The following is a 25,177-nucleotide window of genomic DNA, read 5'->3' on the forward strand; positions in this document are numbered from 1 at the left end:
ATCTCTCCCTTTTTTGTTTAGAAACGAAAACAGAATTAGAATTATTTTTCAAACTGATGTGGCTTCAACATGATTGTCGGAGAACGATTGCGGGTTGTGAGGGGCTCATTCCCAGTGTATTTCTTCATAAGGGGATTCATCTGAAGTGGGAGTGGTTTCTGGGGGAGCTTCTACATGATTAATTTGCAACGTTGTGGTGAATAAAATTTGTGTAAGTAACTTATGAATAATGCAGAACCCAAAAACTAAACAAAATAAAATAAACATAATAACTAAAATTGTCCTGATGATTGAGCCCACCCAACCTGACATTCCTATTTTTGAGAGCACATTTCCCAACCAGTCCGAGGTTTGCTGCTTGGTGTTGTCTACATCCTCAGACATTCAGCGGCTGGTGCGTCCGGCATCCTTGGCTTGCGACGACTAATTCATACAACAGAGCCCCTCGAACTCTTCACAATGATGATTGTGCAGCAAGAGCAAGAAATCAATTGCTGTTCTGTTCTGAAGAGTCGCTTGCCTTGTTGTTTCCTCATCGGCTAGGAGGTACGCTAGAGCAGCTGAGGTTAAATTCGCTTGCTTAGCCACCCAGCACTTGAGGTTTTCCAATTCCCCAAGTGCCTTAGCTGCAGCCACCCATGGCAAAAATACCAAAACCGCAATATTTTTTGGCTTTGACCAATGGACAATTTCGGCATCACACTCAGGGTTAATTTTTTGGGTACTTCTCTTAAAGCGGGCCAAATGTGTGACATTTTTTTGCCTTCCAATCGAGAATTTGGGTGTAACTGGGGAAAAGCAGCGTCAGTTGCCCAAAAGTACAGGGTCCTCCAGCCAGACGAGAGGGAATGCCAGCCCACGCTTGGTCTCTGCACATTAGGAAAACACCTCAGGGAAGAAGTCTGGGTTGCCCGTCAAAACTTGATGGTGCGTTTATTGGAACCACTTGGTCACACCAATTGGCGGCGATGTACCTTATGTTGCCTTGGCGGACTTCTTGAAATGGGCTTGACCCAAGGTGGGGAAAAAACTGAAAGCATAGGGATGCACGTGCGGAGCTGAGTAGGTCGAATTCTGTGGGTTCCTCGGTGGTCTGGTTGAGTGCTGCCAAGAGAACTTGCCACATGATTCGAGGTTCGGGACGATTAACGGGAGCAAATTGTGGGAACAAGGGTTTCAGAGTGGGGAAAAAGGGAAGGGGAAAATCATCAACCCCGAATGGGATTCCCACAAGGCAAGTTGAGAGGGGGTCTGCTGCAGAAGTTGTAGATAGGCATAGATGGTCCTGCCCCATCGCTTGAGCTAAGGTCTGCCGGATGTTTGCCTTCGGTTGGGGTACAATCCAAGCTTCGGTTGGGTGAGCTGTCAACATAATCTCGATCATGATGAGTAGAAGTACAACTGAAATAGACGAGAAAATAAGTTAAAACTGAGGGTTCTGATTGGGTGGGTTCGGACTGCGGGGAGACGGACAATGGGACTTTCTTTTCCGCCACCAAGCCGCCTCTTCCACCTGTGCAGTAATGCCGATATTACGGGCTTTGCCTGGGAGGTGGGGCTTGACCCATTTGGAAGACACCCACTTTAACCCTGTGGGGGTGGATATGCAAGCATACCCACCACCCCACATAACCAGGTCAAAGGGGCCTTCCACCTTCCAGGTCTCTGGGTCTTTTGCTAGCACACGGGGTTTCGCCTTCAGGTGCATGTCTTGATAGGTGTTGAAGTGCCTTGTGATGGGTGGGTTCAGGCACTCAAAGCTACAGTTAAGGAAGTTGATGGTAAAAAGGGCCCTGGCAAGCCAGATCTGGGGGGACTCCACCTTCATTGCCCCTTTCTGGTGTTCTAGAGTCCGTTTGAGGCTCTGGTGGGCCTGCTCCACCACTGCCTGTCCTGTCGGGGAGTAAGGGATGCCTGTTTTGTGGCTTACCCCCCACTACTGCAGGAAACTCTGGAATTCCCTGGAGGTATACCCCGTCCCATTGTCTGTTTTAATTTCCTTGGGAATGCCCAGCACGGAGAAAGCGTGTAACAGATGTCTTCTGACATCTGTTGTATTCTTCCCTGTGTGGGCGGAGGCGTAGACGGCCCCAGAAAAAATATCCACAGAGATATGCACATACTTGAACTTACCGAAGCCTGGGATGTGGGTGATGTCAGTTTGCCAGATCTCACAACTTTTAAGTCCCTGTGGGTTGGTGCTGGCTGTTATAGCTGGGAGTTGAAAGACCTGGCACTGTGGGCATGTGGCCACAATTGCTCTAGCCTGGTCACTTGTTAGATGGAATTGTCAGACTAAGCCAGGAGCGTTTTGGTGGAACCATTGGTGGCTGAGTTTTGCCTGTTGGAAGGCATTGGGGAGTGGGGCCATCTCAACTCAGGTGGCTAGGGCATCAGCATGCTGGTTACCCTCCCCGATGAACCCTGGCATGTCGGTGTGCGACCTCACATGCATGACATAGAATGGTTGCTCTCAGTGGAAGACTAAATCTATCAGTCTCGAGAGCAAATCAAACAGAGCCACATTGGAGACTTCTTGTAAAATGGTGCTCTCCTCCCTAGAAACAACACCGGCTACATAGGTAGAGTCGGTAACCAGATTGAATGGTTCAGAAAACCTTTCAAAGACTCTAATGACTGCAGCCAACTTGACAATTTGAGGTGATCCCTCAACCTTTACAATATCTGTCTCCCACTTGCAAGTTTGAGGATCTCTCCAAGTCACTACTGACTTGTGGGATGCTCCGGACGCGTCTGTAAAAATAGTCAGAGCTTTCAAAGGTTTCCGACTCTGAATTGTTTTGCTGGAAAGCTTAAATCGAACATCCAAATTAAACAATTTGTGGGCCGGCTTATGAATTGAAATTTGCCCTGTGTATGAATCCAAAGTAAATTGGAGAGCCTCGTTTTCCAGGAGTAAATGCTCCAACACGGCTTTTGTTAGGTGGCCCGAATTCAATTGGATAGGAATATGTATGCATGTGAAATCAACACCGGCCAGTTCCTGGATACAGAGGCGAGCCTTCCGGATCAACTCAGCTACCAACTCTTGTGGCTGTGTCATCCTCTTGGACCTATGGTGGCTGAGGAAAACCCACTCTATGATCAAGAGAGGGTCCCTCAAGCCCTGGTCCTTAGTTGTTTTGACCGAGGAATCCCACTGGGAAATCAACCCGTGTGGGTGAGGTAATTTTCCCAGGATGATGTAACTCCGGGTGTATTGGTGTGCTTGTCTCTGTGACATGATGTTTTGGACCTTTTCCAAGGCTGTGGCAGCCTCCTGGGTAAGGGTCCTGGGAGAACTAAGCTCCTCTCCCCCTTTCAAAAGATTGAAAAAGGGGGGCTAGGTCTTCCGTTGGAATACCCAGCCAAGTTCTCACCCAATTCAAAGATCCACACAGCTGGTGGACATCAGCCAAGGTTGTAATTTGGGTGTTGATGGCCAATTTTTGTGGAACAATGGTCCGTTTTGTAATTTCCAGGCCAAGGTACTTCCAGGGTGACATCCTTTGAATCTTTTCTTCCTGGAGCTCAAACCCTGCAGAAGTCAATGCATTGATTATCAGGACAAGCGTGTGGGTAAGTGCACTGTCGTCAGGAGCACACACCAGAATGTCATCAATATAGTGTAGTATGATGGAATCTTTTGCTGCCTCTCGGACAGGAGGCAGCAAGGAAGAGACATACCATTGGCAGATCACAGGGCTGTTTTTCACGCCCTGAGAATGGACCCACCAATGACACCTCTTCCTTGGGGCTTCCCAGTTGATGGTAGGAACGGAGAAGGCAAAGCACGGGGCATCATCCAGGTGTAAGGGAATTTGAAAAAAGCAATCTTTAATGTCTAAAACGGCTGATTTCCAATTTTGAGGAAGCATGGTTGGGGGCGGCATCCCTGGTTGGAGAGCGCCCATGTCTTCGACAACATTATTAATTTGGCGGAGGTCGTGCAAGAGCTGCCATTTGTCTTTGTTTGGTTTTTTAATGACAAAGACAGGGGAGTTGCACAGTGATGTGGACTCCATGATGTTGCCCTTGTTAAGCTGCTCCTGTATGAGCTCCGTGAGAGCCTTAATTTTTGTTTATTGAGCAGCCACTGCTCTACCCAGATTGGTGAATTTGATTTCCAACTCAGTTTTTGGATAGGGCGCTCTTCAGTGGCCGCTACTGAAAAACCTGAGGAGCCTTAGGCAGGTCAATTGTGGCTCCCCACTGGGCTAAAACGTCTCTCCCCCACAGGGGTTCCGCGTAGTCTAAAACAAATGGGCAAATAGAGGCCAATTGCCCATCCGGCCCCGTAATTTGTACCACGCTTTTTGACTGACAAACCAATTGTATACCCCCTATACCCTGGACATATCCAGCGGCACTTTGCAATTCCCAATGAGATGGCCACTCCTTTGTAGGAATGATTGTCACATCCGCCCCCGTGTCCAACATGCCATTGACTCTTTTAGTCAGCCATCCCTGCTTAACCTGCGTGTGAGACGAGGTTTCCCCCACCCCACTGTTGGAAATCAATTAACATGTATAGTCGGGAATCTGATAGATGGTGAAGGTGGTCTCTCTGGGAACATGAGAAAAAAATCTCAGGTTTTCCTTAGATACCCTTACTTGGAAAGGACAAAAGGGCATCAAAGAGGTCCAGTATGGCTTTAACTCCCATCCACTGTGCCTATGTGGCTGCTACCCATAGTCAGTGTATCTTAGGGGTGAGTACAGAGGCCAACTCGGTTCTGCCCTCTAGTCCCTGTTGAATTAAAAGACAACTGAGGAATTACAGAGGTCTAGTATGGCCTTTTTTCCCCACCTTACCATGCCTATGGGATTGCTACCCACAGCAGGGCTATGGAGCATTCCTTGTAGCAAACAAAGGGGCCATCCTGGTCTTGCCCTCCTTCCTTTGTCTTATTTTCTTAAGGAAGCTGTTCCATTACCTTTTACTGTGCCTTGTGTACTTCCTCTCAACAGATGCTGGTAATTGTCACCCATTAAAACAGGAGACAATTCTCAAGCTGGTTGGTGGAAGCTTGACTCTTCAGGCATCTTGGTGTCTTTCTGGTTGTCTCTCAGTCTCTGCTTGAGAGTCAATCTCGTTTCACCTGGCCTGGATGTTGTAGTCCACTCTTTGGGTTCTTCTACTGGGCCTTTGATTCTGTTGGCATGAGTCCATCCCTGCTCTGCAGTTCTCACGGCCGATTTGGTAGTGACCAGTGCCTGAAAGGGAGCTTCCTACTGAGGAGTTAGAGGCTGATCTCTCCATGACTTGATCATCACCCAATCCCCAGGATTAATATTATGGATTCTGAAATCCAGGGTGGTAGTGTGAGGAATTGTCCCTTTGTGTCTTAGCTCTTCTAGGGTTTGTGCTATAGACATATCATATTTCTTGGCATTTGCTTCCCCATCCTCCTAGGTGGCAACCTTGTGGGGTGAGGTCAGGAAGGGAAACCCAAATGTTGCGGTGTGTGTTTTATTAAGTTGTAAATTGGTTCATTCCATGTACCCTTTTGGTTGTAATGGTTCTGCCCTGGTTCTCCCTCTCCTTGATTTCCCTGTCAGTTTAATCTTTCTCCTCCCCGTTACCCTTGACAACCAACGTATCTATCCCTTAATCCCTCCCTGGTGCCCTGTCCGTCACTTGGTGGCCCAACCTTTCCATCTAGAATCTTCCAGCTAGGGCATCGAGTGATTGGCTCAGGGGCCAGGGCCCCTCCCCAGGCTTTCCTGTATTGGTTCACCTGTTATGTCTGTTAACCTCTCCTCACTCCCACCTTTGGCTGAAGACCAGAGCTCATGTCTGTACCCTCCCCTCCTTATAAACTCATGTCTGACCTCAGTTCGGGGTCTTCAGCTGTCGGATCCCCTGGAGTTATTAAATCTGGACTTAACCACAGCTGGAGTCCGTCTCTTTGTCTCCTGTTGGGTAGCAGCCCTTTTACTGCGGATCCTCGTCCCTCAAGGCGAAAGCCTTAGGCGCCCTCCTGACTGAGCCCAGCATCAGGAGAGTGCCCCCATGCTGCTGGCGGTGCTGGCTGCAGCTAGCTGGGACATCCTTTGAGGCTGGCCGCCGCTGCACCAAAACATCATTTCATAGGGTGAGACCCCCAGATCTGACTGGGGTTGGGTTCTAATTCTTAATAAGGCCAAAGGGAGACATTTTATCCATGACATTTGGGTTTCAATCACTAGCTTAACTAGAGATCTTTTAAGAGTTTGATTCATTCTCTCAACCTGACCGGAAGTCTGTAGATGCTATGGAGTGTGTAACTCCCATTTCACTCCCAGGGCCTGAACAATTTTCTGCAGTATCTTTGATGTGAATGAGTTCCCTGGTCTAAATCAATCCTGTTTACCATCCCATACAGGGGAATGATTGATTCTAGAAGTGTTTTACTCACAACATTGGCATTGACTTTCACAGTGGGTACCACCTCTACCCAATGAATCAAGTGATCTACTATCACTAGCAAAAATTTCCACCATTGTACCTGGGAAGCTCAGTAAAGTCTACTTGGATGCTTTTAAAGGGCCATAATGCTAGTTCTCACCCTCCCCTGTGTGTTTTCCTTGTTATTTTATTCTGCACTTGTTGACATATCACACATCATTCAGTTACTTGCTTATCTATTCCAAAAATTCCTATGCAGCCTCAGTCCCTTAGAAATGGATCACATAGCACTTGTGTACCCCAATGTGTTTATTGTTCCCTTTTCTGCGCTAATATTTTCAGAGCTCGCTTTAGGGCATATAGCTCACATGCTTGGGCTGACCAGTTGGAAGGTAACTTTCCCTTTTCTGTGGCTACCAACCCTTCATCCACTATAGCGTACCCTGATACCCTGTGCCCCTTTATTACCCGTGAAGATCCATTGATGTACAATCATTTTCCACCTTGGAGTGGTTGACCTGTTAGGTCGTCTCTTACTTTAGTTTGATAGTTTATAACCTCTAGGCAATTATGTATTAGTTCCTCATCTGGTTCTCCATACAAACTGGGCAGGGTTGAGTTGGTTATTCATAATTAGCTCTAAACCATTATCTATTAAGATGGCTTCATACTTTAGCACTTGGGAATCAGTGAGCCATTTCTCAGCCTTTTGGCTTAGGATACTCCTTACTGAGTTTGGGATGTATATCTTCAATTTTCCCCCAAAAGGGTAATTTTTTACTTTCTGCTACGAGTAGGGTGGTCACTGCCACTGTCTGAATGCAGATTGGCCACCCCTGGCTGACAGGGTCTAATAATTTTGATAAATAGGCCACTGATTTCCTGGATCCTCCCCAATCCTGAGCTAACACTCCATGTGCTACCCCTTTTTCTATATCCAGAAACAGATAAAAAAGTTTATCTGAGGCAGGGAGACTCAGTACCAGTGCACTGACTAATTTTTGCTTAAATCTTCAAACTTTTTCCCACCCAGTCTCTTCTCCAACTAACTTTTCATACATGAATTGGATGGCCTGTGTGTATCCTTCAATATTCCAACAGGCCTAAAAACCTTCTGACTTCCCTCTTAGTTCTTGGCTGTGGGAGTGAGACTATCCCTATAATTCACTCAGGGTTCAGATGCCAGCTCCCTTGACAAATCACATGTGCTAGGTATTTTAATTCCCTCTCTACAAACTGGAGTTTCCCTTTTGATACCCAAAGTCCTTGGTCCCCCAGTGCCGCGCTGCTGTCTAATCTTTCTCTACTCCCCCGGGTAGGGGAGGAGACCGCACCGGCCGAGCTGTGGCACAGCAGCTGACAGCGTGGAGGCACTTCCCAGATGCGCCGGGGGCATCTGGGGAGCGCCTCGGTAGGAGGCAGCGGTGGGCAGCAGGAAGGTGAAGTAGAGAAATGAAAAGAGGGACTCTTCTCGGGGGCACAGTCCAGAAATTAATTTGGCTCCAGGGAAGCCAGTTGAGAAAAGACCTCAAGGAATGGGGTGCAACAGTATATAAAGGGGGTGGAACACTCAGGTGGGAATTACACAATAACCAATAAGGGGAAACTTAGGAGGGAGCAAACTTATAACAGACATGCCGGCTAGCAAATAGGGAGCATAGGAAGGAGGGACTCTTGGTCCTGATCCAATCACCCACTGACAAGGGAAGAACTTTCTGGAAGGAAGGGAGGGGCCAGTGGGTGACGGACAGGAACTCGGGGAGGGATTAACAGGGAGTATCCAGGGGAACAGGGGAGGAGACAATCAATTTTTATCAGTCATGCAGTGATATTCAATAGCCCATTAACAGCAGATGTCTCCTTGGAGGGAGGATTGGTTGTGGAAGAGATAAAGAAAACTGCCCAATTAACAGAAGATAACTGTCCCACCTCTAACAGATGGGAATAGAACACACACATTACTTTGCAAACCAGGACATTATCCACCCCTTATTCTATTTCCATCTGTATCATAATGAAACCTTACACAGAGTTCTCATTTAAGACTGGGTTTCCCAGTGGTACACAATGGCTTTCTCCATCTTTCTACATTACCCACCAAGTGTAACCAGGTCCTTGAGCAAAAACAATCCCACAGATGGGTTTGTCTTTGCCTGAGGTGGGATTAATCCAAATAGTCTCTCCTACAATACCTTTCATATGTACCACAGGGACTTTATCTCTATCCACTGTGTGCAGGGGTTCACACTGGGCAGGACCAGCTCAATTCATGGACCCTTGAGTGTTGACCATTCTGGTGGTTTTTGCTAAGTTCATTTCCCAGTTTCTGTAAGTTCCCCCATGTCACTGTGATATTTTCTTAAAAATCCCTTTGCCAGGATTTCCTCTCCTGGGAAGTTGAGAAGTCTCAGAGAAAAATGTAAATAATAATTATCTGATTCTCTTCTCCTGTGTTTGCTGCTTTGCAATGTGGCAGGTGCATGTTTGATTGGTTCCATGTGAATTGTTTTTAATTAATGACCAATCGTAGCCAGCTGTGAGTGACTCTCTGAGGAGTCATGGGTTTTTATTATTCATTCCTTTTTAGCCTTCTGATGTATCCTTTTCTCTATAGTTTAGTATAGTTTTAGTATATAATTTTATAATGTAACGCAACGCAACGCAACGCAACGCAACATAACATAACATAACATAACATAACATAACATAACATAACATAACATAACATAACATAACATAACATAACATAACATAACATAACATAACATAACATCACATCACATCATATCATATCATATAATATAATATAATATAATATAATATATCAGCCTTCTAAGAATATGGAGTCAGATTCATCTCTTCCCTCGTCCTGGGACCCTCACAAACACCACACCCCCACCAAGTGCCTTCAGGGTAGTCTTAAGTAGTCTGTTACACCATTCAACTTTCCTGGCAGCTTGTGCATGATAGGGGACATGATATATCCATTCAATACCGTGTTCTCTGGCCCAGGTGTTGATAAGACCATTTTTGAAATGGGTCCCATTGTCCGATTCAATTCTCTCAGGGATGCCATATCTCCACAGGATTTGCTTTTCCAGGCCCAAGATGGTGTGCCAGGCAGTGGGGTGAGGCACAGGGTAGGTCTCCAACCACCCGGAGTGGCTTCCACCATGGTCAGCACACAGCGCTTGCCTTGGCATGTCTGGGGCAATGTGATGTAGTCAATCTGCTAGGCCTCCCCATACTTTTACTTGGACCACCATACCACAGGGGCTTCCCTTGTTTGGCCTGTTTGATGGCAGCATGTCTCACAGTTATGGATAACCTGCAATATACTGTCCATTGTTAAGCCCACCCCTCGGTCTTGTGCCCACTTAGAGGTGGCATCTCTGCCCTGATGACCTGAGACATCATGGGCCCATCAAGCTAGGAACAACACCCCTTATGTTGCCAATCTATCTTTGACACCTCTATTTTTGCTGCCTGATCCACCTGCTCGTTTTTCTAGTGTTCCTCATTAACCCAGTTCTTGGGGACATGGACATCTGCATGACAGACTTTCACAGGCAGCTTCTCCAACCAAGTGGCAGTGTCTTTCCATTCATCAGCAGCCCAGATTGCTTTCCTCTATGCTGCCTGTGGGAACTCAGTACATCACTCCGGATGTCCAGAGCTACTGTGACAACCCTTGGTGGGGCTCGGAAGCCCTGGAATGTTGCCAAAAGTGCCTGGTGGCTTGACTTTGATCCTTCTAAAGAAATGACACCTGAGTGTGAGGAGATGAGAGAATTTCAAGTTTGAATGGTGAGGGAATGATATTCACTAGGTGAAACATAGATTATAATGCACTGTACAGGGGGGTTTTGTATGTTGTACAAGGGGCATACTCCTTCTTCAAAGCGCGGCCTACCCAGAACCACCTTTTCCCGTGTTGGGGCAGGGACAAGTAACAGCCGACCCCGACACCGCCAGCTGGCCTCTTTCCACCTCTCCAGCCAGCCCCACAGAGCATTGGCTACCATCCAAGAATCAGTATAAAGGTAGAGTTTTGGCCTCTTCTCTCTCTCAGCAATGTCCAGGGCCAGCTAAACAGCTTTGAGTTCAGCAAGTTGACTTGATCCACCTTCTCCTTCAGTGGCCTCTGCGACCTGTCATGTGGGCTCCATACGGCTGCTTTCCACTTCTGGTTCATCCCTATAATGCGACAGGAACCTCCAGTGAAAAGAGCATAGCGTGTTTCCTCTGCTGGTAATTGGTTGTATGGTGGAGCTTCTTCAGCACGTGTCACTTGTCCTTGTTCCTCTTCATCAGTGAGACCAAAGTTTTCACTTTCTGGTCACTTTGTAATTATCTCCAAAATCCCAGGGCAATTCGGGTTTCCAATACGGGTGTGCTGGGCATGATGAGAGCAATCCACTTGCTCCATGTGGTGTCAGTGGCATGGTAGATGGAAGCAACCTTGCCTTTGAACATCCACCCCAGCACGGGTAGTCGGGGTGCCAGGAGCAGTTGTGCTTCAGTGCCAATCACCTCTGAGGCAGCTTGGACTCCTTCATAGGCAGCCAAGATCTCTTTCTCTGTTGGAGTGTAGTTAGATTCAGATCCTCTGTAGCTTCAACTCCAAAATCCCAGTGGTCGGCCTCGAGTCTCCCCAGGCACTGTCTGCCAAAGGCTCCAGGACAAACCATGGTTCCCAGCTGCAGAGTAGAGCATGTTCTTCACCTCTGGTCCTGTCCTGACTGGGCCAAGGGCTACTGCATAAGCGATCTCTTGCTTAATCTGGGCAAAGGCTTGTTGCTGCTCAGGGCCTCAGTGGAAGTTATTCTTCTCACGGGTGACCAGGTAGAGAGGGCTCGCAGTCTGACTGTACTTGGGAGTGTGCATTCTCCAAGAACCTCTAGCACCTAGGAAAGCTTGCGTTTCCTTCTTGCTGGTTGGTGGAGATATCGTGGTGATCTTGTTGATGACTTCAGTTGGAATCTGACGCTGTCCATCTTGCCAATTTACTCCCAGGAACTGAATCTCATGGGCAGGTCCCTCAACTTTGCTCTTCTTGATGGCGAAGCCAGCTTCCAGCAGAATCTGGATGATCCTCTCTCCTTTCTCAAATACTTCAATTGCCGTGTTCCCTCACACAATGATGTCATCGATGTACTGTAGGTGTTCTGGAGCTTCACCCTTTTCCAGTGCAGCCTGGATCAGTCCATGGCAGATGGTGGGGCTGTGCTTCCACCCCTGGGGTAGTCAGTTCCAGGTGTACTGCACACCTCTCCACGTGAAAGCAAACTGAGGCCTGCATTCTGCTGCCAGAGGAACGGAGAAAAACGCATTGGCAATGTCAATAGTGGTGTACCACTTTGCTGCTTTGGACTTGAGCTCGTACTGGAGTTCCAGCATGTCCAGCACAGCAGTGCTCAGTGGTGGAGTCACTTCCTTCAAGGCGCGGTAGTCAATCTCCATTCTCTGTCAGACTTGCACACTGGCCAGGTGGGACTGTTGAAGAGTGAGTGGGTTTTGCTGACCACCCCTTGGCTCTCCAGCTCACGAATCATTTTGTGGATGGGGATCACAGCATCTCGATTAGTTCTGTATTGTTGGCAGTGCACCGTTATGGTGGCAATTGGCACTCGTTGCTCTTCCACCTTCAGGAGTCCTACTGCAGATGGGTTTTCTGATAGTCCGGGCAAAGTGTTCAACTGCTTAATGTTCTCTGCCTCTTACAGCAGCTATGCCGAAAGCTCATCTGAGTCCCTTTGAGTCTTTGTAATAGCCATTCCAGAGGAAGTCTATGCCCAGAATACACGGGGCCTCTGGGCCAGTCACAATAGGATGTTTCCTCCACTCTTTCCCAGTCAAGCTCACCTCAGTTTCCAATACGGTCAGTTGCTGTGATCCCCCCGTCACCCTGACAATGGAAACAGGTTCTGCCTCCGACATGTCCCAATGGTACCAGGGCACACTGCGCACCAGTATCAACTGGTTCTGATGTGCCAGTCCATTGGATCCACACGGTCCAGAAGATCCATTTTTCCCATGCCTCTCCCTGGCTAGAGGCAGGGACCGTCTAACCGTGGTTATTATTTCTTTCCTGGGCATACATACTAGCGGTACCTTCAAGGGAATCTGACAGATCATACTCAGCAGCTCGGTCATGAGAGGCTGAGGCTACCTTCACTTTACTGGAATTCCCTCTGTTAGTGTTTCCATCCTTGAGTTGATGGACCCATGCTGCCAGGACAGAAGTAGATTTTCCATCTCACCTTCCCATGTCTTCCCCATGGTCATGCAGAAAGAACCATAGGTCAGCCTGTGGGGTGTACCCTCTCTCTCTCTAGCTGGGGAATGTTTGGCTCTGACTTTGGGGCCTATGACTCACACTGGTGTGATATGGGAACTGTTCCTCCTGACCTCCTCTCTCATCTCCTTCATCTCCTCTTTGAGTTCTTGGACGACAGTAGAGACATGAGCCTGCATCAGGCCATTGACCATACTCTCACAATTTCTAAGCTTGTTGGCAGCAGAACCCAGTGTCTCTCAGTTGGTATCGGCATTAATCATTGCAGTGAAGGTGGTGTATTGAGATGGCCCCAGATTTGCCAGACTCCACAACATTTGCCCTGCGCACCTGACCTTGTCAGGGTCATTATCATGCTGTCCATCCCTCCCAAAGAGTCCCTTCAGTACTGCCACTTCTCTCAACTGTTGGATCCCTTCCTCAAGAGTCTTCCAGTGCATTCTATGGTGGTGCTTCTGCATTCTCTCCCTGTGGAAAACCTCTCCTTAACACTTATTAAAAGCTGCTCCCAGAGGGAAAGGGGCCCTGGCTCCCTTACAAAAATCTGATTCATACCTGAGTCCTGGGTCAAGGGTCCCAGATTCCTTGCCTCACCACCATCCAGTTGCATGCCTGTACCCATAAGGTCCCAGACCTGAAGTAGCCAGGTTGTATAAGCCTCACGTCCCTTCCCGTTGTACAATGTCTTTGTGCAGATTGCGGAGACTTCCGTACGTCAGGGACTCGGTGATGATTGCAACCTCTGGCTCCCCTGTGGGTTGTGAGGGCCCTCCATTCTTATCCTTGTCTGGATGCTCTGCTTTCATCTTAGACCTCCTTGTTTCTACAGGGGCGACTGCTGCTGGCTGTGGCTGCCTTGGCAGTTCAGCTGGAACCTGGGCCGTTGTAACAACTGTGGGTTCCACTACTGCACTATTGGACTCTCCATCTTCAAGGCAGGGGGAGGGCTTCTCACCAGCTGAGGAATTCCTTCAGCCTCTCGTGCATCTCCTTCACCAGGCCCCCCACTCAGTCTGAGTCATTCATATCTGGGGTGGGCTGTGGGGTAGGATCAGGCTCTGGGGCAGCAGCATCCCTAGGCTCTGGTGCTGTGTCAGGTTCTGGGGTAGGTGTCAGGGTGGTCATCCAGGTTAATCTTCCCTTCTCTCTAAATGCTACATAGAACAGGCCTATCAGCAACTCCAGCCACTGTCTGATATCATTAGTATTTAGAGTGGATCTGAACCCTTCAGAAACTGGTGGGGCAGACCCAAAGCGATGGTGAAAGGGTTGGGAGAAAATTTCCCCAGTGTAATTTCCTTACAGTAGGTGCCATTATTAAAGTAACTCCAAAAGCATACAGTTAGTGTGTGATAGCTGAGAACCATGTGCCTGCTTTCCAGAGGAAGTTAAAAATCCATGAATTCCTCACCTTATTCACCCATTAAAAAAACCCAAAAAACCAAACAGATAAAAGCCACAGTAGCCTTGGTTACAGGACCCATGTTTAGATAAGGGCCTACAAATTGGAGAAATACAGCCACGATCATGTGTCCCCCATACCAGGGTAATCTGGACCACATGGTATCATGGTGGTTACCCACCGGGCAGATGCCTAGCGGGGTCGCCGGAGCCGGGATAACTCAGCGGGAGCTCAGGCCTCTGACCGCCAAGGCCTCGCAGGCCCTAGGTCTGCTACAACATGGTGTTGCTTAATGAGGTTTCTATAGCAGCAAACAAAAATTTGATTACTCAAGAACTATTATTCCCTTTTTGTTTCTATGCCCTTGAGTCCTATGTGGGGTGCCAAAATCTGCCTTGGTTTGGAAAGACAGGTGTCTGCTAAAGAAGGCACAAGCCTCCCCTGAAATGGAAAATGCGGAACCCCCTCCCTCCGAATTGCTATAAATTTTAAATTAAGGGGCTCTCAGGCAACAAAATATTGGAGCAGGAATAACAGTTCTTTACTAGGGAAGAAAATAAAAATATAAAATAAACAATGCAGTGGACTAAAACAACACTGACAGAGTCACAACACAACCTGACACCCTGTTGGTCAGGGTGTTGGTAGCAGTCCAGTTGGAATTGTGGCTGCAGTCCTGGAGTGTCAGGTGTGGTTCTGTTGGAGCAGGGATGCTGTAGAAAGGCGTAGTCTTCCTCTGAAGATCCAGTGGAAGAAGAGACAGCTGCTGTTCCTCTGGGAAAATCCAGTGGTGAAAGCCATGCTGGTGTTCCAGAAACTCAAGATTATATCTGGGTAGGAATGCTTGGCTCCTCCCTCTGGGCATAGCATCTCCCAATGGGATGCTGCAGTTCTTATCAGTCATGCAGTGACATTCAGTAGCCTGTTATCAGCAGATGTCTGCCAGGAGAAAGGATTGGGTGTGGAAGAGATAAGAAAAGCTGCCCACTTAACAAAAGGCAAGTGCCATACAGATGGCAAAGAGAATACAATTTGCTTGGCAATCCAGGACGGTCTCTGTTGTGAAACTCAGGGGCCCCAAGGAGTCAAGGGTCCATGGTAACCTTGTGGAGCCCACAGTGTCACAGAGGAGCCTTTGTGACACAGCGAGGGCGCATGGAGCCGAGGGGCCATGGTGACACATCAGGGCTTTGTGGGAGCATGAAGCCATTGTGACATTGCAAGGCCTCATGGAAGCATGGGGGCATTGTGACACTGCAGAACAAGGGGAACATTGTGACACTCCAGTATTAGGTTCTGTTTTGTCGGGCCAGGGTTTTATGAGCCCTTAAAAGGGAACCTAATAACCCAAGGATAGCTTAGCTATTACCTTTGGAGGCAAATAATGAGCAGGATGGCTTCTGCTGCAGTGTTAGAAACAGAAAGGTTTAATAAAAGGAAAAACAATAAACAGAAAATCCGATCCAGGTACAGAGGTCTGATCCTGGTAGAAACACGTTCACAAAAGCCTCGTGGTTCCTTTGTTCTCTCTTTTTCTACCTTATGGCCCAGGCGGGACCTTTTGGCTTCCATCCAATTAGGTGACCCCAAGGTTTTAGTAACATCTCTGGGGCCCTATAAGGTGTCTTTTCACCTGATCATTGGGAGAAACTTCTGTGCTTCCTTCCTTTTTTGGGGGACAAAGGCTAGTTTGCCCCTCTCTCATTGGGAGCATCCCCCTACACTCCTTCACTCCAGGGCCTCATGGAACCAAGGAGACCATTGTGACACTGTGGGGTCCCACAAAACCAAGGGAACATAGAAGAGGTCTGGCTGGCTGGGCCTCCTGGGGACCACCTGACAGGTCCAGGTGACCTTGGCATGTCGAGGGCTGCTTCTCATCTGCCCCTGAAGCACTGGGTATCTCGGCTTTCCTTCCTCTGGAAGAGAACTGTCCTTCTCCTCCAGAGCCCTATGGCCAAAAATGGGATTCATCCTCCACATTTCCTTATATACAAAGATTGTTCCCAGATGAATCTGCCAGGAGTGACAGATCTGGCTGCCTTGGCCACTCATGGTCGGGGCACCTCTCATCTGACTTTGAAACACTGGGACCATGTGCTTTTCTTTCTTATGAGATAAAACCATCCATCTCAACCAGGCACCCATGGCCAAAATTGGGAATCTGCCTCCAGAATTTCCTATATCCAAGGATAGCTCCCAAACAAAAGCTGCTGAGACTGATGACTCTAGCTGGCCTTGGCTTCCTGAGGGCTGGCACTCATCTGCCTCTGAAACACTGGGGCTCTGTCCTGTCTTTCCTAATGAAAAAACTCTTCTTCCCTGTCCAGGTGCCCACAGCCAAAATGGAGATTCCTCCTCCAAAATGCCCTATGGCCAAGGATTTCCCCTAGACAAACAGTGCCAGGAGAGACAGGTCTGGCTCTGTTGGCCCATGGGTGGCCACCTCTCATCTTCTTCCAGAACACTTGGACTTCACAGTTTTCTTTCCTATAGGTAAAAATCATCCATCATGACCAGGTGCCCATGGCCAAAATTTGGATTCCACCTCCAAAATTCAGTACATCCAAGGATTGCTCCCAAGTGGAAGCTGCCAGGACAGACAGGTCAATCTTGGCCTCTTGGGGGCTGCCTCTCACCTGCTTTCCAAACACTGGGGCTCAGTGCTTTTCTTCCAATGGAAAAGAACCGTCCTTCTTCTCCAGGTGTCCATGGTCAAAATTGAGATTCCTCCTCCCAGATTCCATATATCCAAGGATTCCTCCATGACAAAAGCTGCCAGGACAAACAGGTCTGGCTGGCTTGGCCTCCCAGGAGCCATCTATCTCCTCTTCTGTTTTTGAAACACTTGGGCTCTGGGCTTTCCTTCCTATGGAAATGAACTGTCTTTCTTATCTACACAGAAATGGCTGAAATTGGGGTTCCACCACACAAATTCCCTAAATCCAAGGTTCAAGATAGAGGGATTTGGGTGTGCTCTGTCATTCTTCTTTCTTCTCCCTGGCATCCATGTTCAGGATGATATTTACTACATCTAATCAGACCATACTTGTGCAACAGAAAAACAGGAGAAATGTGGAGGATTTTGTGGACAGTTAGCTAGCTGACAAAGGTCACACTGATATAATACCGTGAGTTAAGCAAGAAGGAGACGAGGATAGGAGTCAGCAGTCAGTGTCCAAACCTGGCAAGGGCACTGTGCCCTTGGTGCAACATCAGGATGGGGGAGAGGATCGTTAGTTAGAAATATGAAGAAGAGATGTGAACAGCTGCAACATAGTAGTCACAAGAATGCTAAGGAAGGCGTAGTTAGCTGATAAGTAACTAACCAATAATGAACTCGCCTTTTGCAATATGTATTAGCCTTATTAACCCCGATATAAATGTATGTGCCTATCAATAAAGTTCTGAGATTTTCTGCTCACTCATATTGAGTGCCACATTTCTCCCGCCGATACCACAATGGACAAAGGAGCTTTGTGCTCTGTGCTCTTGTCGTGGTTTTGCAACACGGAAGTGATGTTTTAAGAGAAGCTGCTAGCAGTTTCCTCCATATCTGACAAGAAGGAATCAGTAGTTATCTTTCAGAATGGACAATCTGTTAAACCACTAAGGAAACTGTACACGCCTCTGTGAAGACACATGTTAAAGATGAGAAAGCCTGGGAGGGTCTCTTTCCCTTCTGGCCAGCAAAGAGGTAACAAGGCTGGCCCAGCCCCGTCTCAGCTGGGCTGGGCCCTGCTGCCAGCCCGGGCCCAGCCAGGATCCGCCGGGCCCCAGGAGCAGCCCCGGGCCGGGCCGGCTCGGCCAAGATTCTGCCACCCTTGGGGTTCACCCGCAACCCGCGGGCAGGGGGAGGAGAAGCCATGGGCCCCGGCCGTGCTGCTGCTGTGTTCTGGCCTGGCTGCTGAGATCCTGGCCCTGCCCCAGCGCGGCCCATCCTGACACAGCCCCAGCGCAGCTGCTGCAGAAACCTCCATCGTAAAACAGCTCCGGCTGCAAGGACCCAGCCTGGCTGGGGTCACGGAACCATCTGCAGGCCTCAGGAGAGATATTAACTCTTTCAGTGCTTCCATCCTCCCTCGAGTGAGAGAAAAGGACAACGGGCAGGCACATAGAGGAGCAACATGAAGACACTGAGGTCAGTGAAGGGGAAGTTGAGTCCCAGATGAGAGGATGAGAGGATAATGTGATACCTGATCTTAAGGCTGAAACTCTTGTAAAGCTATGGAGAAGGATGTAATTGATACATCAGACTCTCTCTTCCCCTATAGTACATTGAAAAGTATGGGGAGATGGCTTGATCAGTAAAGGCTTCTTTGGCAGCAACTCTCTGGTCACAGAGAGAAACACATCTTTCCCAGGCATTGTTTTGGGAAAGCCTGTGAGAATATCAGAAAAAAGAATGAGAAACAATTCTTAGCTTAATGTGCTGCACCTGCTTTTTGAACATGTGGAATGTGTTATGGAGATTTTTTTACCAAAGTGTGGTTTCTTAATTAGCCAAGGGTTATGGTGTTTGGATTGGAGGACCACTAAGGTCCAGCTGTAGTGAACTAGGATAAAAAAGTATGGGTTTCTTAATGAAGATTATTGATCAGCCTTCTGTGAATCATGGACTCAATGTCTGTTATTACCCAGCCTGGGGCCCTTGATGTCACAGGCCTCCATGCTAAAATAAGGAAATGTTGAAGTAGCTGTGATCCCATGAGAAGTTTGAACAGAGAAAGAGAGCAGAGTGATGAGACCCTGTGCCCTCAGGGAGAGAAAAAGATCTCTGTTCTCAGAGATGAAGATGATTTCAGAAATACATGAAGAGAACACTTGCTCATCTGTAAACTAATACCCCATAAGCTGACATGACCCGTAAACACAGCTGTGGAAAAAGATGTGAAAAAATGGGAGGGATTTCACGATTGCAGATTTTTCTGGGCAGCTGCTATTTGTGGGAATTGAGAGCCATGAGAGAACTGTTCTCTTATGGAGAAGTCTCCATAGCATGAAAGAGAGACTCCTTTCCCTAAATGAACTGAAGAAAGACGATTCTACCAGTGGTAAACTGACTGAAAATTTCAGGTTTTTACTCTTTACATTGTCAGTAAGAAAGAAAAGGTTGTAGTGAGAGGAAAATTATTCTGAAAGTTTTGTTATGATACATATTACTCCTTCTTTTAGTTACTATTAATAATCTTTTCTTTATACACTTTTAAAGTTTTGAGCCTACTTTGCCTTTTTCCTAAAAGTATCTCACAGCAGGAAATGAGTAAGAATATTCTAGTGAGTGCACTGGTAATTAGCTAACACTGAACCCCCTACACTAATTGATGCATTGGCCAAGAAATCTCAAAGCGGTGAACCAAAACCACTACAGAAAACTTCCTGATGAACTGCATGAGAGCAGGGGGAAATCAAGGCAGAGCCATGGTTTGTCAGGACTTGCTTAATCCTAATGAGCCCCATGGCATATTTGGAACGGGACCCTGGAACCTCAGGGCCTGAGAGGAGATTGCACAAACCTTTCCAGGAGTCAAAGTCAGAAAAAACCCCCAAAGTGTGTCAAGGCATGAATGGGTCCCACAAAGGTCCATCCCCAACACAGGCTCCTCATGGACTCCTTGGAGGAGAGAACTGGAGGGTAGGATGGCACAAAAACCTCTCAGAGACTCAGTCTGAGGAAAGGAAAATCCAAAGTACTTTAAAAACCTTGAGTATCTGAAAGCATTAATGAGCCTCACTGAGTGTCAGTACAAAGCTCTCAAGGGACATGTTAAAGCAGATAACTGGAGCCATGATTGCACAAGCCTCTCACAGAGTCTGTATCAAAAGGGAAATACCAAGTACCTTCAAAGAACTGAAGTACCTTGAAGCATTAATGAGCTCCACTAAGTGTTGTTACTGACAAAGCCTCTCCAGGGACTAATTACAGCAGAACAGACCCTGTGAGTACAACTGTGAGTATTTCAGGGGCAGGGGAGGTGAAATACTCATAAAGCTCTGACATGCTGAGGGGTTCTGATCAGTCATAGAATATTTCCAATACAAGCACGCTGATAAAAATTAATTAATTTCCTAAGACTTTGTATTCAGCTTCCTAATATTGGAGAATGGCAAGGAAAAGGTATAAATATTAAAGGTTGATTCTGAATTAATAATGAGGAGTTTTGGCAAGAGCCTGAGACATCCAAACTGTTGCTTTTAGTGATCAATAGGTTCACAGGAGATCCGTAATGTGCTTTCAGCCATTCTGCCCATGGACAGCACCAGCATCGCCTTTGCTGGACCCATCAGGCTCAGTTTGAGCTGTCCTTTCTCCAAGCTGCAAACAGAACCCGCCCCCAGCCAGTGCCCTGCAAACAGGCAGGGTTCTGTAGGGCCAAGGAGTGTGCACAGAGATTTGGGGTCTGTGAGTGCTTGTACAGAGAGATCAGGCACAGGGAAACACCTGCAGCAGGAAAATCTGCAGGAAGCAGAGGAAATATCAGGCAATGAGAGAAAACAAAACCCAGAAATGTGGCAGGGGGAGTTTAGAGATGTCCAGAGGATCCCCTCCAGTGCAGCCCCTCCCTCTGAACAAGCCCCCTCCCTCCTGTCCCCCAGCCAAGCCTCTGCCCTCAGGGCCGGGGCTCCAAGGCGTGAAGCCCCTCCTGTGCAGGCAGAGCTGCAGCAGAGCCGTGGGGCAGCTCTGCAGCCCCGGGCCCAGTTCCCTCTGCAGAGCACAGGGCTGAGAGCAGCTGCCCGGGCCTGGGGGCTCTGGGAGGGGGCACAGCTGGCTCAGGGTGACACTGTCCCAAGTGCCCAGCTCTGGGCAATGCTGTCAGTGCAGCCAGGGAAGGAGCTGCATCTCCCTTCATCCACTGCCAGCATAAGGACACTTGGAAGTGTCCCTGAGATTCAGTCCAAGCTGGGAGCTTCAATCCAGCATGCAAACGTGTCGTAGAGCATCTCTGAGTTATAAGATTGATGGGGAAAGGCAGAGGTGTTCTGAAACTTAAAATGCTGTTGGGTTGGTGAAATGAGCAACGTGAGTCCTTGACTACAAATGTGGAGCTGGGCTGTGGTGGATTCATCTGCTCTCAGCAGTAAATCTGCGGCTTTTTTAGGGAAAACATGGGAAGCAGATACCTCTCCACCTGAGAAAAGTTAAAGCCCAGAGAAACTGAACAGGTTGGAATGACAGACCATCTCCCCTCCATCTCCATTCATCACTTTACCTCTCAGAACTTGCTCTGTTCCCCCTGAGGGCAGCAGAAATGCTCAGGGTTTCTGATATACAAGAACACCTGGACAGATATGGGGGACTTAAAGAGAAAATTCCAGAACGCTTGAATAAAAAAGAGTGTCTGTGTGTTCCAGGGGAGGGGGTATGGGAAATGCCTTTGATTTTGGTTACAGGTATCTCCTCTAACTCTTCACTGTCCTTTTCTCTACAGCAGTACCCAAAGCTCAGCCTCAGCAAATGTCCACCAGCAGCTCCATCAGCCACTTCCTCCTGCTGGCATTGGCAGACACGCGGCAGCTGCAGCTCCTGCACTTCTGCCTCTTGCTGGGCATCTCCCTGGCTGCCCTCCTGGGCAACGGCCTCATCATCAGCGCCGTAGCCTGCGGCCACCACCTGCACACGCCCATGTTCTTCTTCCTGCTCAACCTGGCCCTCAGCGACCTGGGCTCCATCTGCACCACTGTCCCCAAAGCCATGCACAATTCCCTCTGGGACACCATGACAATCTCTTACAAAGGATGTGCTGCACAGCTCTTTTTTTTGTATTTCTTCTTGTCAGCAGAGTATTTCCTCCTGACAATCATGTGCTACGACCGCTACGTGTCCATCTGCAAACCCCTGCACTATGGGACCCTCCTGGGCAGCAGAGCTTGTGCCCACATGGCAGCAGCTGCCTGGGCCAGTGGCTTTTTCTATTCACTGCTGCACACAACCAATACATTTTCCCTGCCCCTGTGCCATGGCAATGCCCTGGGCCAGTTCTTCTGTGAAATCCCCCCCCTCCTCAAGCTCTCCTGCTCCAAATCCTGCCTCAGGGAAGTTGGGCTCATTGCAGTTAGTGTCTGTTTGCTATTTGGCTGTTTTGTGTTCATTGTTTTCTCCTATGTGCAGATCTTCAGGGCCGTGCTGAGGATCCCCTCTGAGCAGGGACGGCACAAAGCCTTTTCCACCTGCCTCCCTCACCTGGCTGTCATCTCTCTGTTTCTCAGCACTGCCACATTTGCTCACCTGAAGCCTCCCTCCATCTCCTCCCCGCCCTTGGATCTGGTGGTGTCAGTTCTGTACTCGGTGGTGCCTCCAGCCCTGAACCCCCTCATCTACAGCCTGAGGAACCAGGAGCTCAAGGATGCCCTGAGAAAAATAATGACTCTTTCTTTTCAGAAGCAATAAACTCTCTTTTTTCTTCTCAGAACCATGTGAATGTAACTCTTTACAATCTTGGCCTTTTTTTTCCTGTTTGTCCGTTTTGTCATTGGGACCCTTTTCTGGTGTCATAATGTCTTTTATAAATTACTAGAATACTACTCTTAGCATTTTTACATGCACGTCTGCTTTTCTTTTGCAACACAAAGACTTTGAGGAGGCTTGTTCCCTCTGCATTTGAATAAAAGCCAGTGTCTACCCTGACTTGTGTGACCAACGCATTGCCTGAGCCCTTCTCTGGCTCTGCAGGAGCAGTGCCTGTCAGCAGAGGTGGAGGGAAGGGGCTCCCAGCACAGCAGCACGGCCAGGGACAATGGCCCTGCCTCTTTCCACATCTGCTCCTCCCAGCTCCACACTCCCCTTCCCAGCCCTGCTGTGGGTGCGAGGCCGGAGTGCTCTGGCAGCTTGGTCACTGTCCTGCTGCGTGTCCGTGCTGTGCCCTCAGGCAGGGACAGGCCATGGGCACTGCTGGGACACAGCTGGGCTCCAGCACAGCAGCTCCACCAGCAAAGGGCATCTCCTGAGCGCAGGGCAGGAAGGCTTTGCTCCCCTCCAGAGTCACTCTCAGGACTCTCAAGAGACTCTTTGTGTTCCTTGTTCTCCCAGGGCTCAGTGGGATGAGATCAGGGTCTCACTGGGGCCTTCAGGGGACTAAGGTCTGGGTCAGGTTTTGCTTGTTGGTGGCCAGTGCCCATCAGAGGCTGAATGGTCTGTGCTGAACCTTCCTGGGGCTCTGCAGCTTGTGCCAGGGCTGATGGCAGGGGAAGGTTTGTCTGGAGGGCCTTGGGAGCTGCCAGGAGAACACAGGGGACCTGCAGGGACAGGGTGTGCCAGGGACCAGCAGGGAGTGGAGCCCACTGGGCACAGGCCTGGCCAGGCTGGGGTGACCCCGAGATCAAGGACTGAATGTCTGCTGTGAGCCAGGAGAGCTCTGCAGCCCAGGGACACAGCAGGCCCAGGGAAAGGAGTCTGGGCACTGTCTGGTCTGACCCTCAGGGAATTCCCTCAGGAGGATCCAGGGCAGCCCCAAGCCCCTCTGGCAGCCCTGGCACAAGGCAGGCACCTCTGAGCCCCCTCCATGTGTTCCCAGTGCCTCCACAGCCTCACTGTAGAGAATTTCTTCCTAGAAAATTGCAAAGAGGATAAAAATGCTTCTGTAAATTCATCAGCAACAAAAGGAGGGCTAAGGAGAATCTCTGTCTTTTCCTGGATGTAGGGGGAAACACAGAACAAAGAATGAGGAAAACACTGTTGAACTTAATGCATACTTCCCTGGGTAAAAACTGTCAGGATGGCCAGGCCCAGGTAGGGGTGGAATTCATGGAATTAAATCCAGCTGGTGCCTGGTCACAAGTGGTGTTCCCCTGGGCTCAGCACTGGGACCAGTTGTGTTTCTCATCTTTGCCGACAATGGGAAGGAGAGGATCAAGGGCACCTCAGGCAGTTTACAGACGATGCCAAGCTGGGTGGGAGTGTTGATCTGCCAGAGGGCAGGAAGTCTCTGCAGAGGGATCTGGACAGGCTGGATCATGGGCTGAGGCCACTTGCATGAGGTTCAGCAAGGTGAAGTGCCCCGTCCTGCACTTGGGCCACAGCACCCCCATGGATGGCTACAGGCTGGGGGCAGAGGGGCTGGGAAGCCGCCCAGCAGAAGAGCACCTGGGGGTGCTGGTTGGCAATGGCTGAACGTGAGCCAGTGTGTGCCCAGGTGGCCACGAATGCCAATAGCATCCCGTCCTGGGATAGGCTTTAGGGGTGGCCTTGGCAGTGTCAGCGGTCTCAGATTATTGGAAAGACTCTATGATCTTAAAGGTCTTTTCCAATGGAAACCATTCTACAATTCTAAACCTCCATTCGTGCTTTTGAAGGATGCAGTCGCAAATAGACCCACATTTGTGTTTTTAAGGAATTTAGCATTGACCTCTCCTTGAAAGTAATAGGAATCAGACTTTAAATGTTCTCAAAAGACTTTATTCCTTGATCTTAAGCTGTGTGTTTGAATTGAGGTGCTTTTGTAGAGGAAGGTTGGACCATGGGATAAATGCAGGCAATTTAGCTGCAATGGCATTTGTTTCACCTGCTTTTCTGCTTCCTTTTCCCATGGGTGGCAGATTTGGGAGTATTTTCTTGTGCTTTGACTTCTGGCTCAGACTTGCTCATGGATGCGTTGTAAAATCTTATCTACCCCTTAGTGAAAAATGCTTGCAAACTGGTGGGAGTTGCTAGAGACAAGAATTACAAACCAGTCCCCAGTATGATTAGCCCAGTGTCCCTGCTTAAATCAGGTATGCTTGTATTAAAAAGGAGCAAACTATTCTTACTCTCCTGCCCACTCCACTTTTAAAAAAGTTTTTTGTAGCTCTTGGGCAAGTCCTGTGTGCCATTCCAACTAGTTTATCAAATGTGTGAAGTGATGTTGCTGCTGTAGCAGCAGCCTGAGTTGAGTGGGAGCAACTCCAAAGCACTGGGTTCTGCAGCAGTGGGCATGGTGGGAGACCTGCCTCTGCTGCCATGGCCATCCAGCCATGGGGAGAGCAGCTGCTGGGGCTTCCCCCTTCTGCCAACAGCAGTCTGCCTCCAACATGTGGACTGTATGGCCATGATTTTGCCAGAAAGAGGGAAATGCATCATTTGAATGTATTTTGGTGTTGTCTGACATCACCT

At 48.7% G+C, this 25,177-nt stretch overlaps 1 protein-coding gene across 1 annotated transcript; it reads left to right on the forward strand.

Moving 5' to 3' along the window:
• The first annotated feature begins 21,547 nt into the window (after nucleotides 1-21,547).
• Nucleotides 21,548-22,480, forward strand: LOC120500609 (olfactory receptor 14C36-like). The gene has a single exon (XM_039705739.1). It carries the CDS (start codon nucleotides 21,548-21,550, stop codon nucleotides 22,478-22,480), a length of 933 nt encoding a protein of 310 aa, XP_039561673.1.
• Nucleotides 22,481-25,177: the final 2,697 nt, after the last annotated feature.

Source organism: Passer montanus, unplaced genomic scaffold, assembly GCF_014805655.1.
Source record: "Passer montanus isolate IOZ18808 unplaced genomic scaffold, ASM1480565v1 scaffold183, whole genome shotgun sequence".
In the NCBI taxonomy this organism is placed as follows: domain Eukaryota; kingdom Metazoa; phylum Chordata; class Aves; order Passeriformes; family Passeridae; genus Passer; species Passer montanus.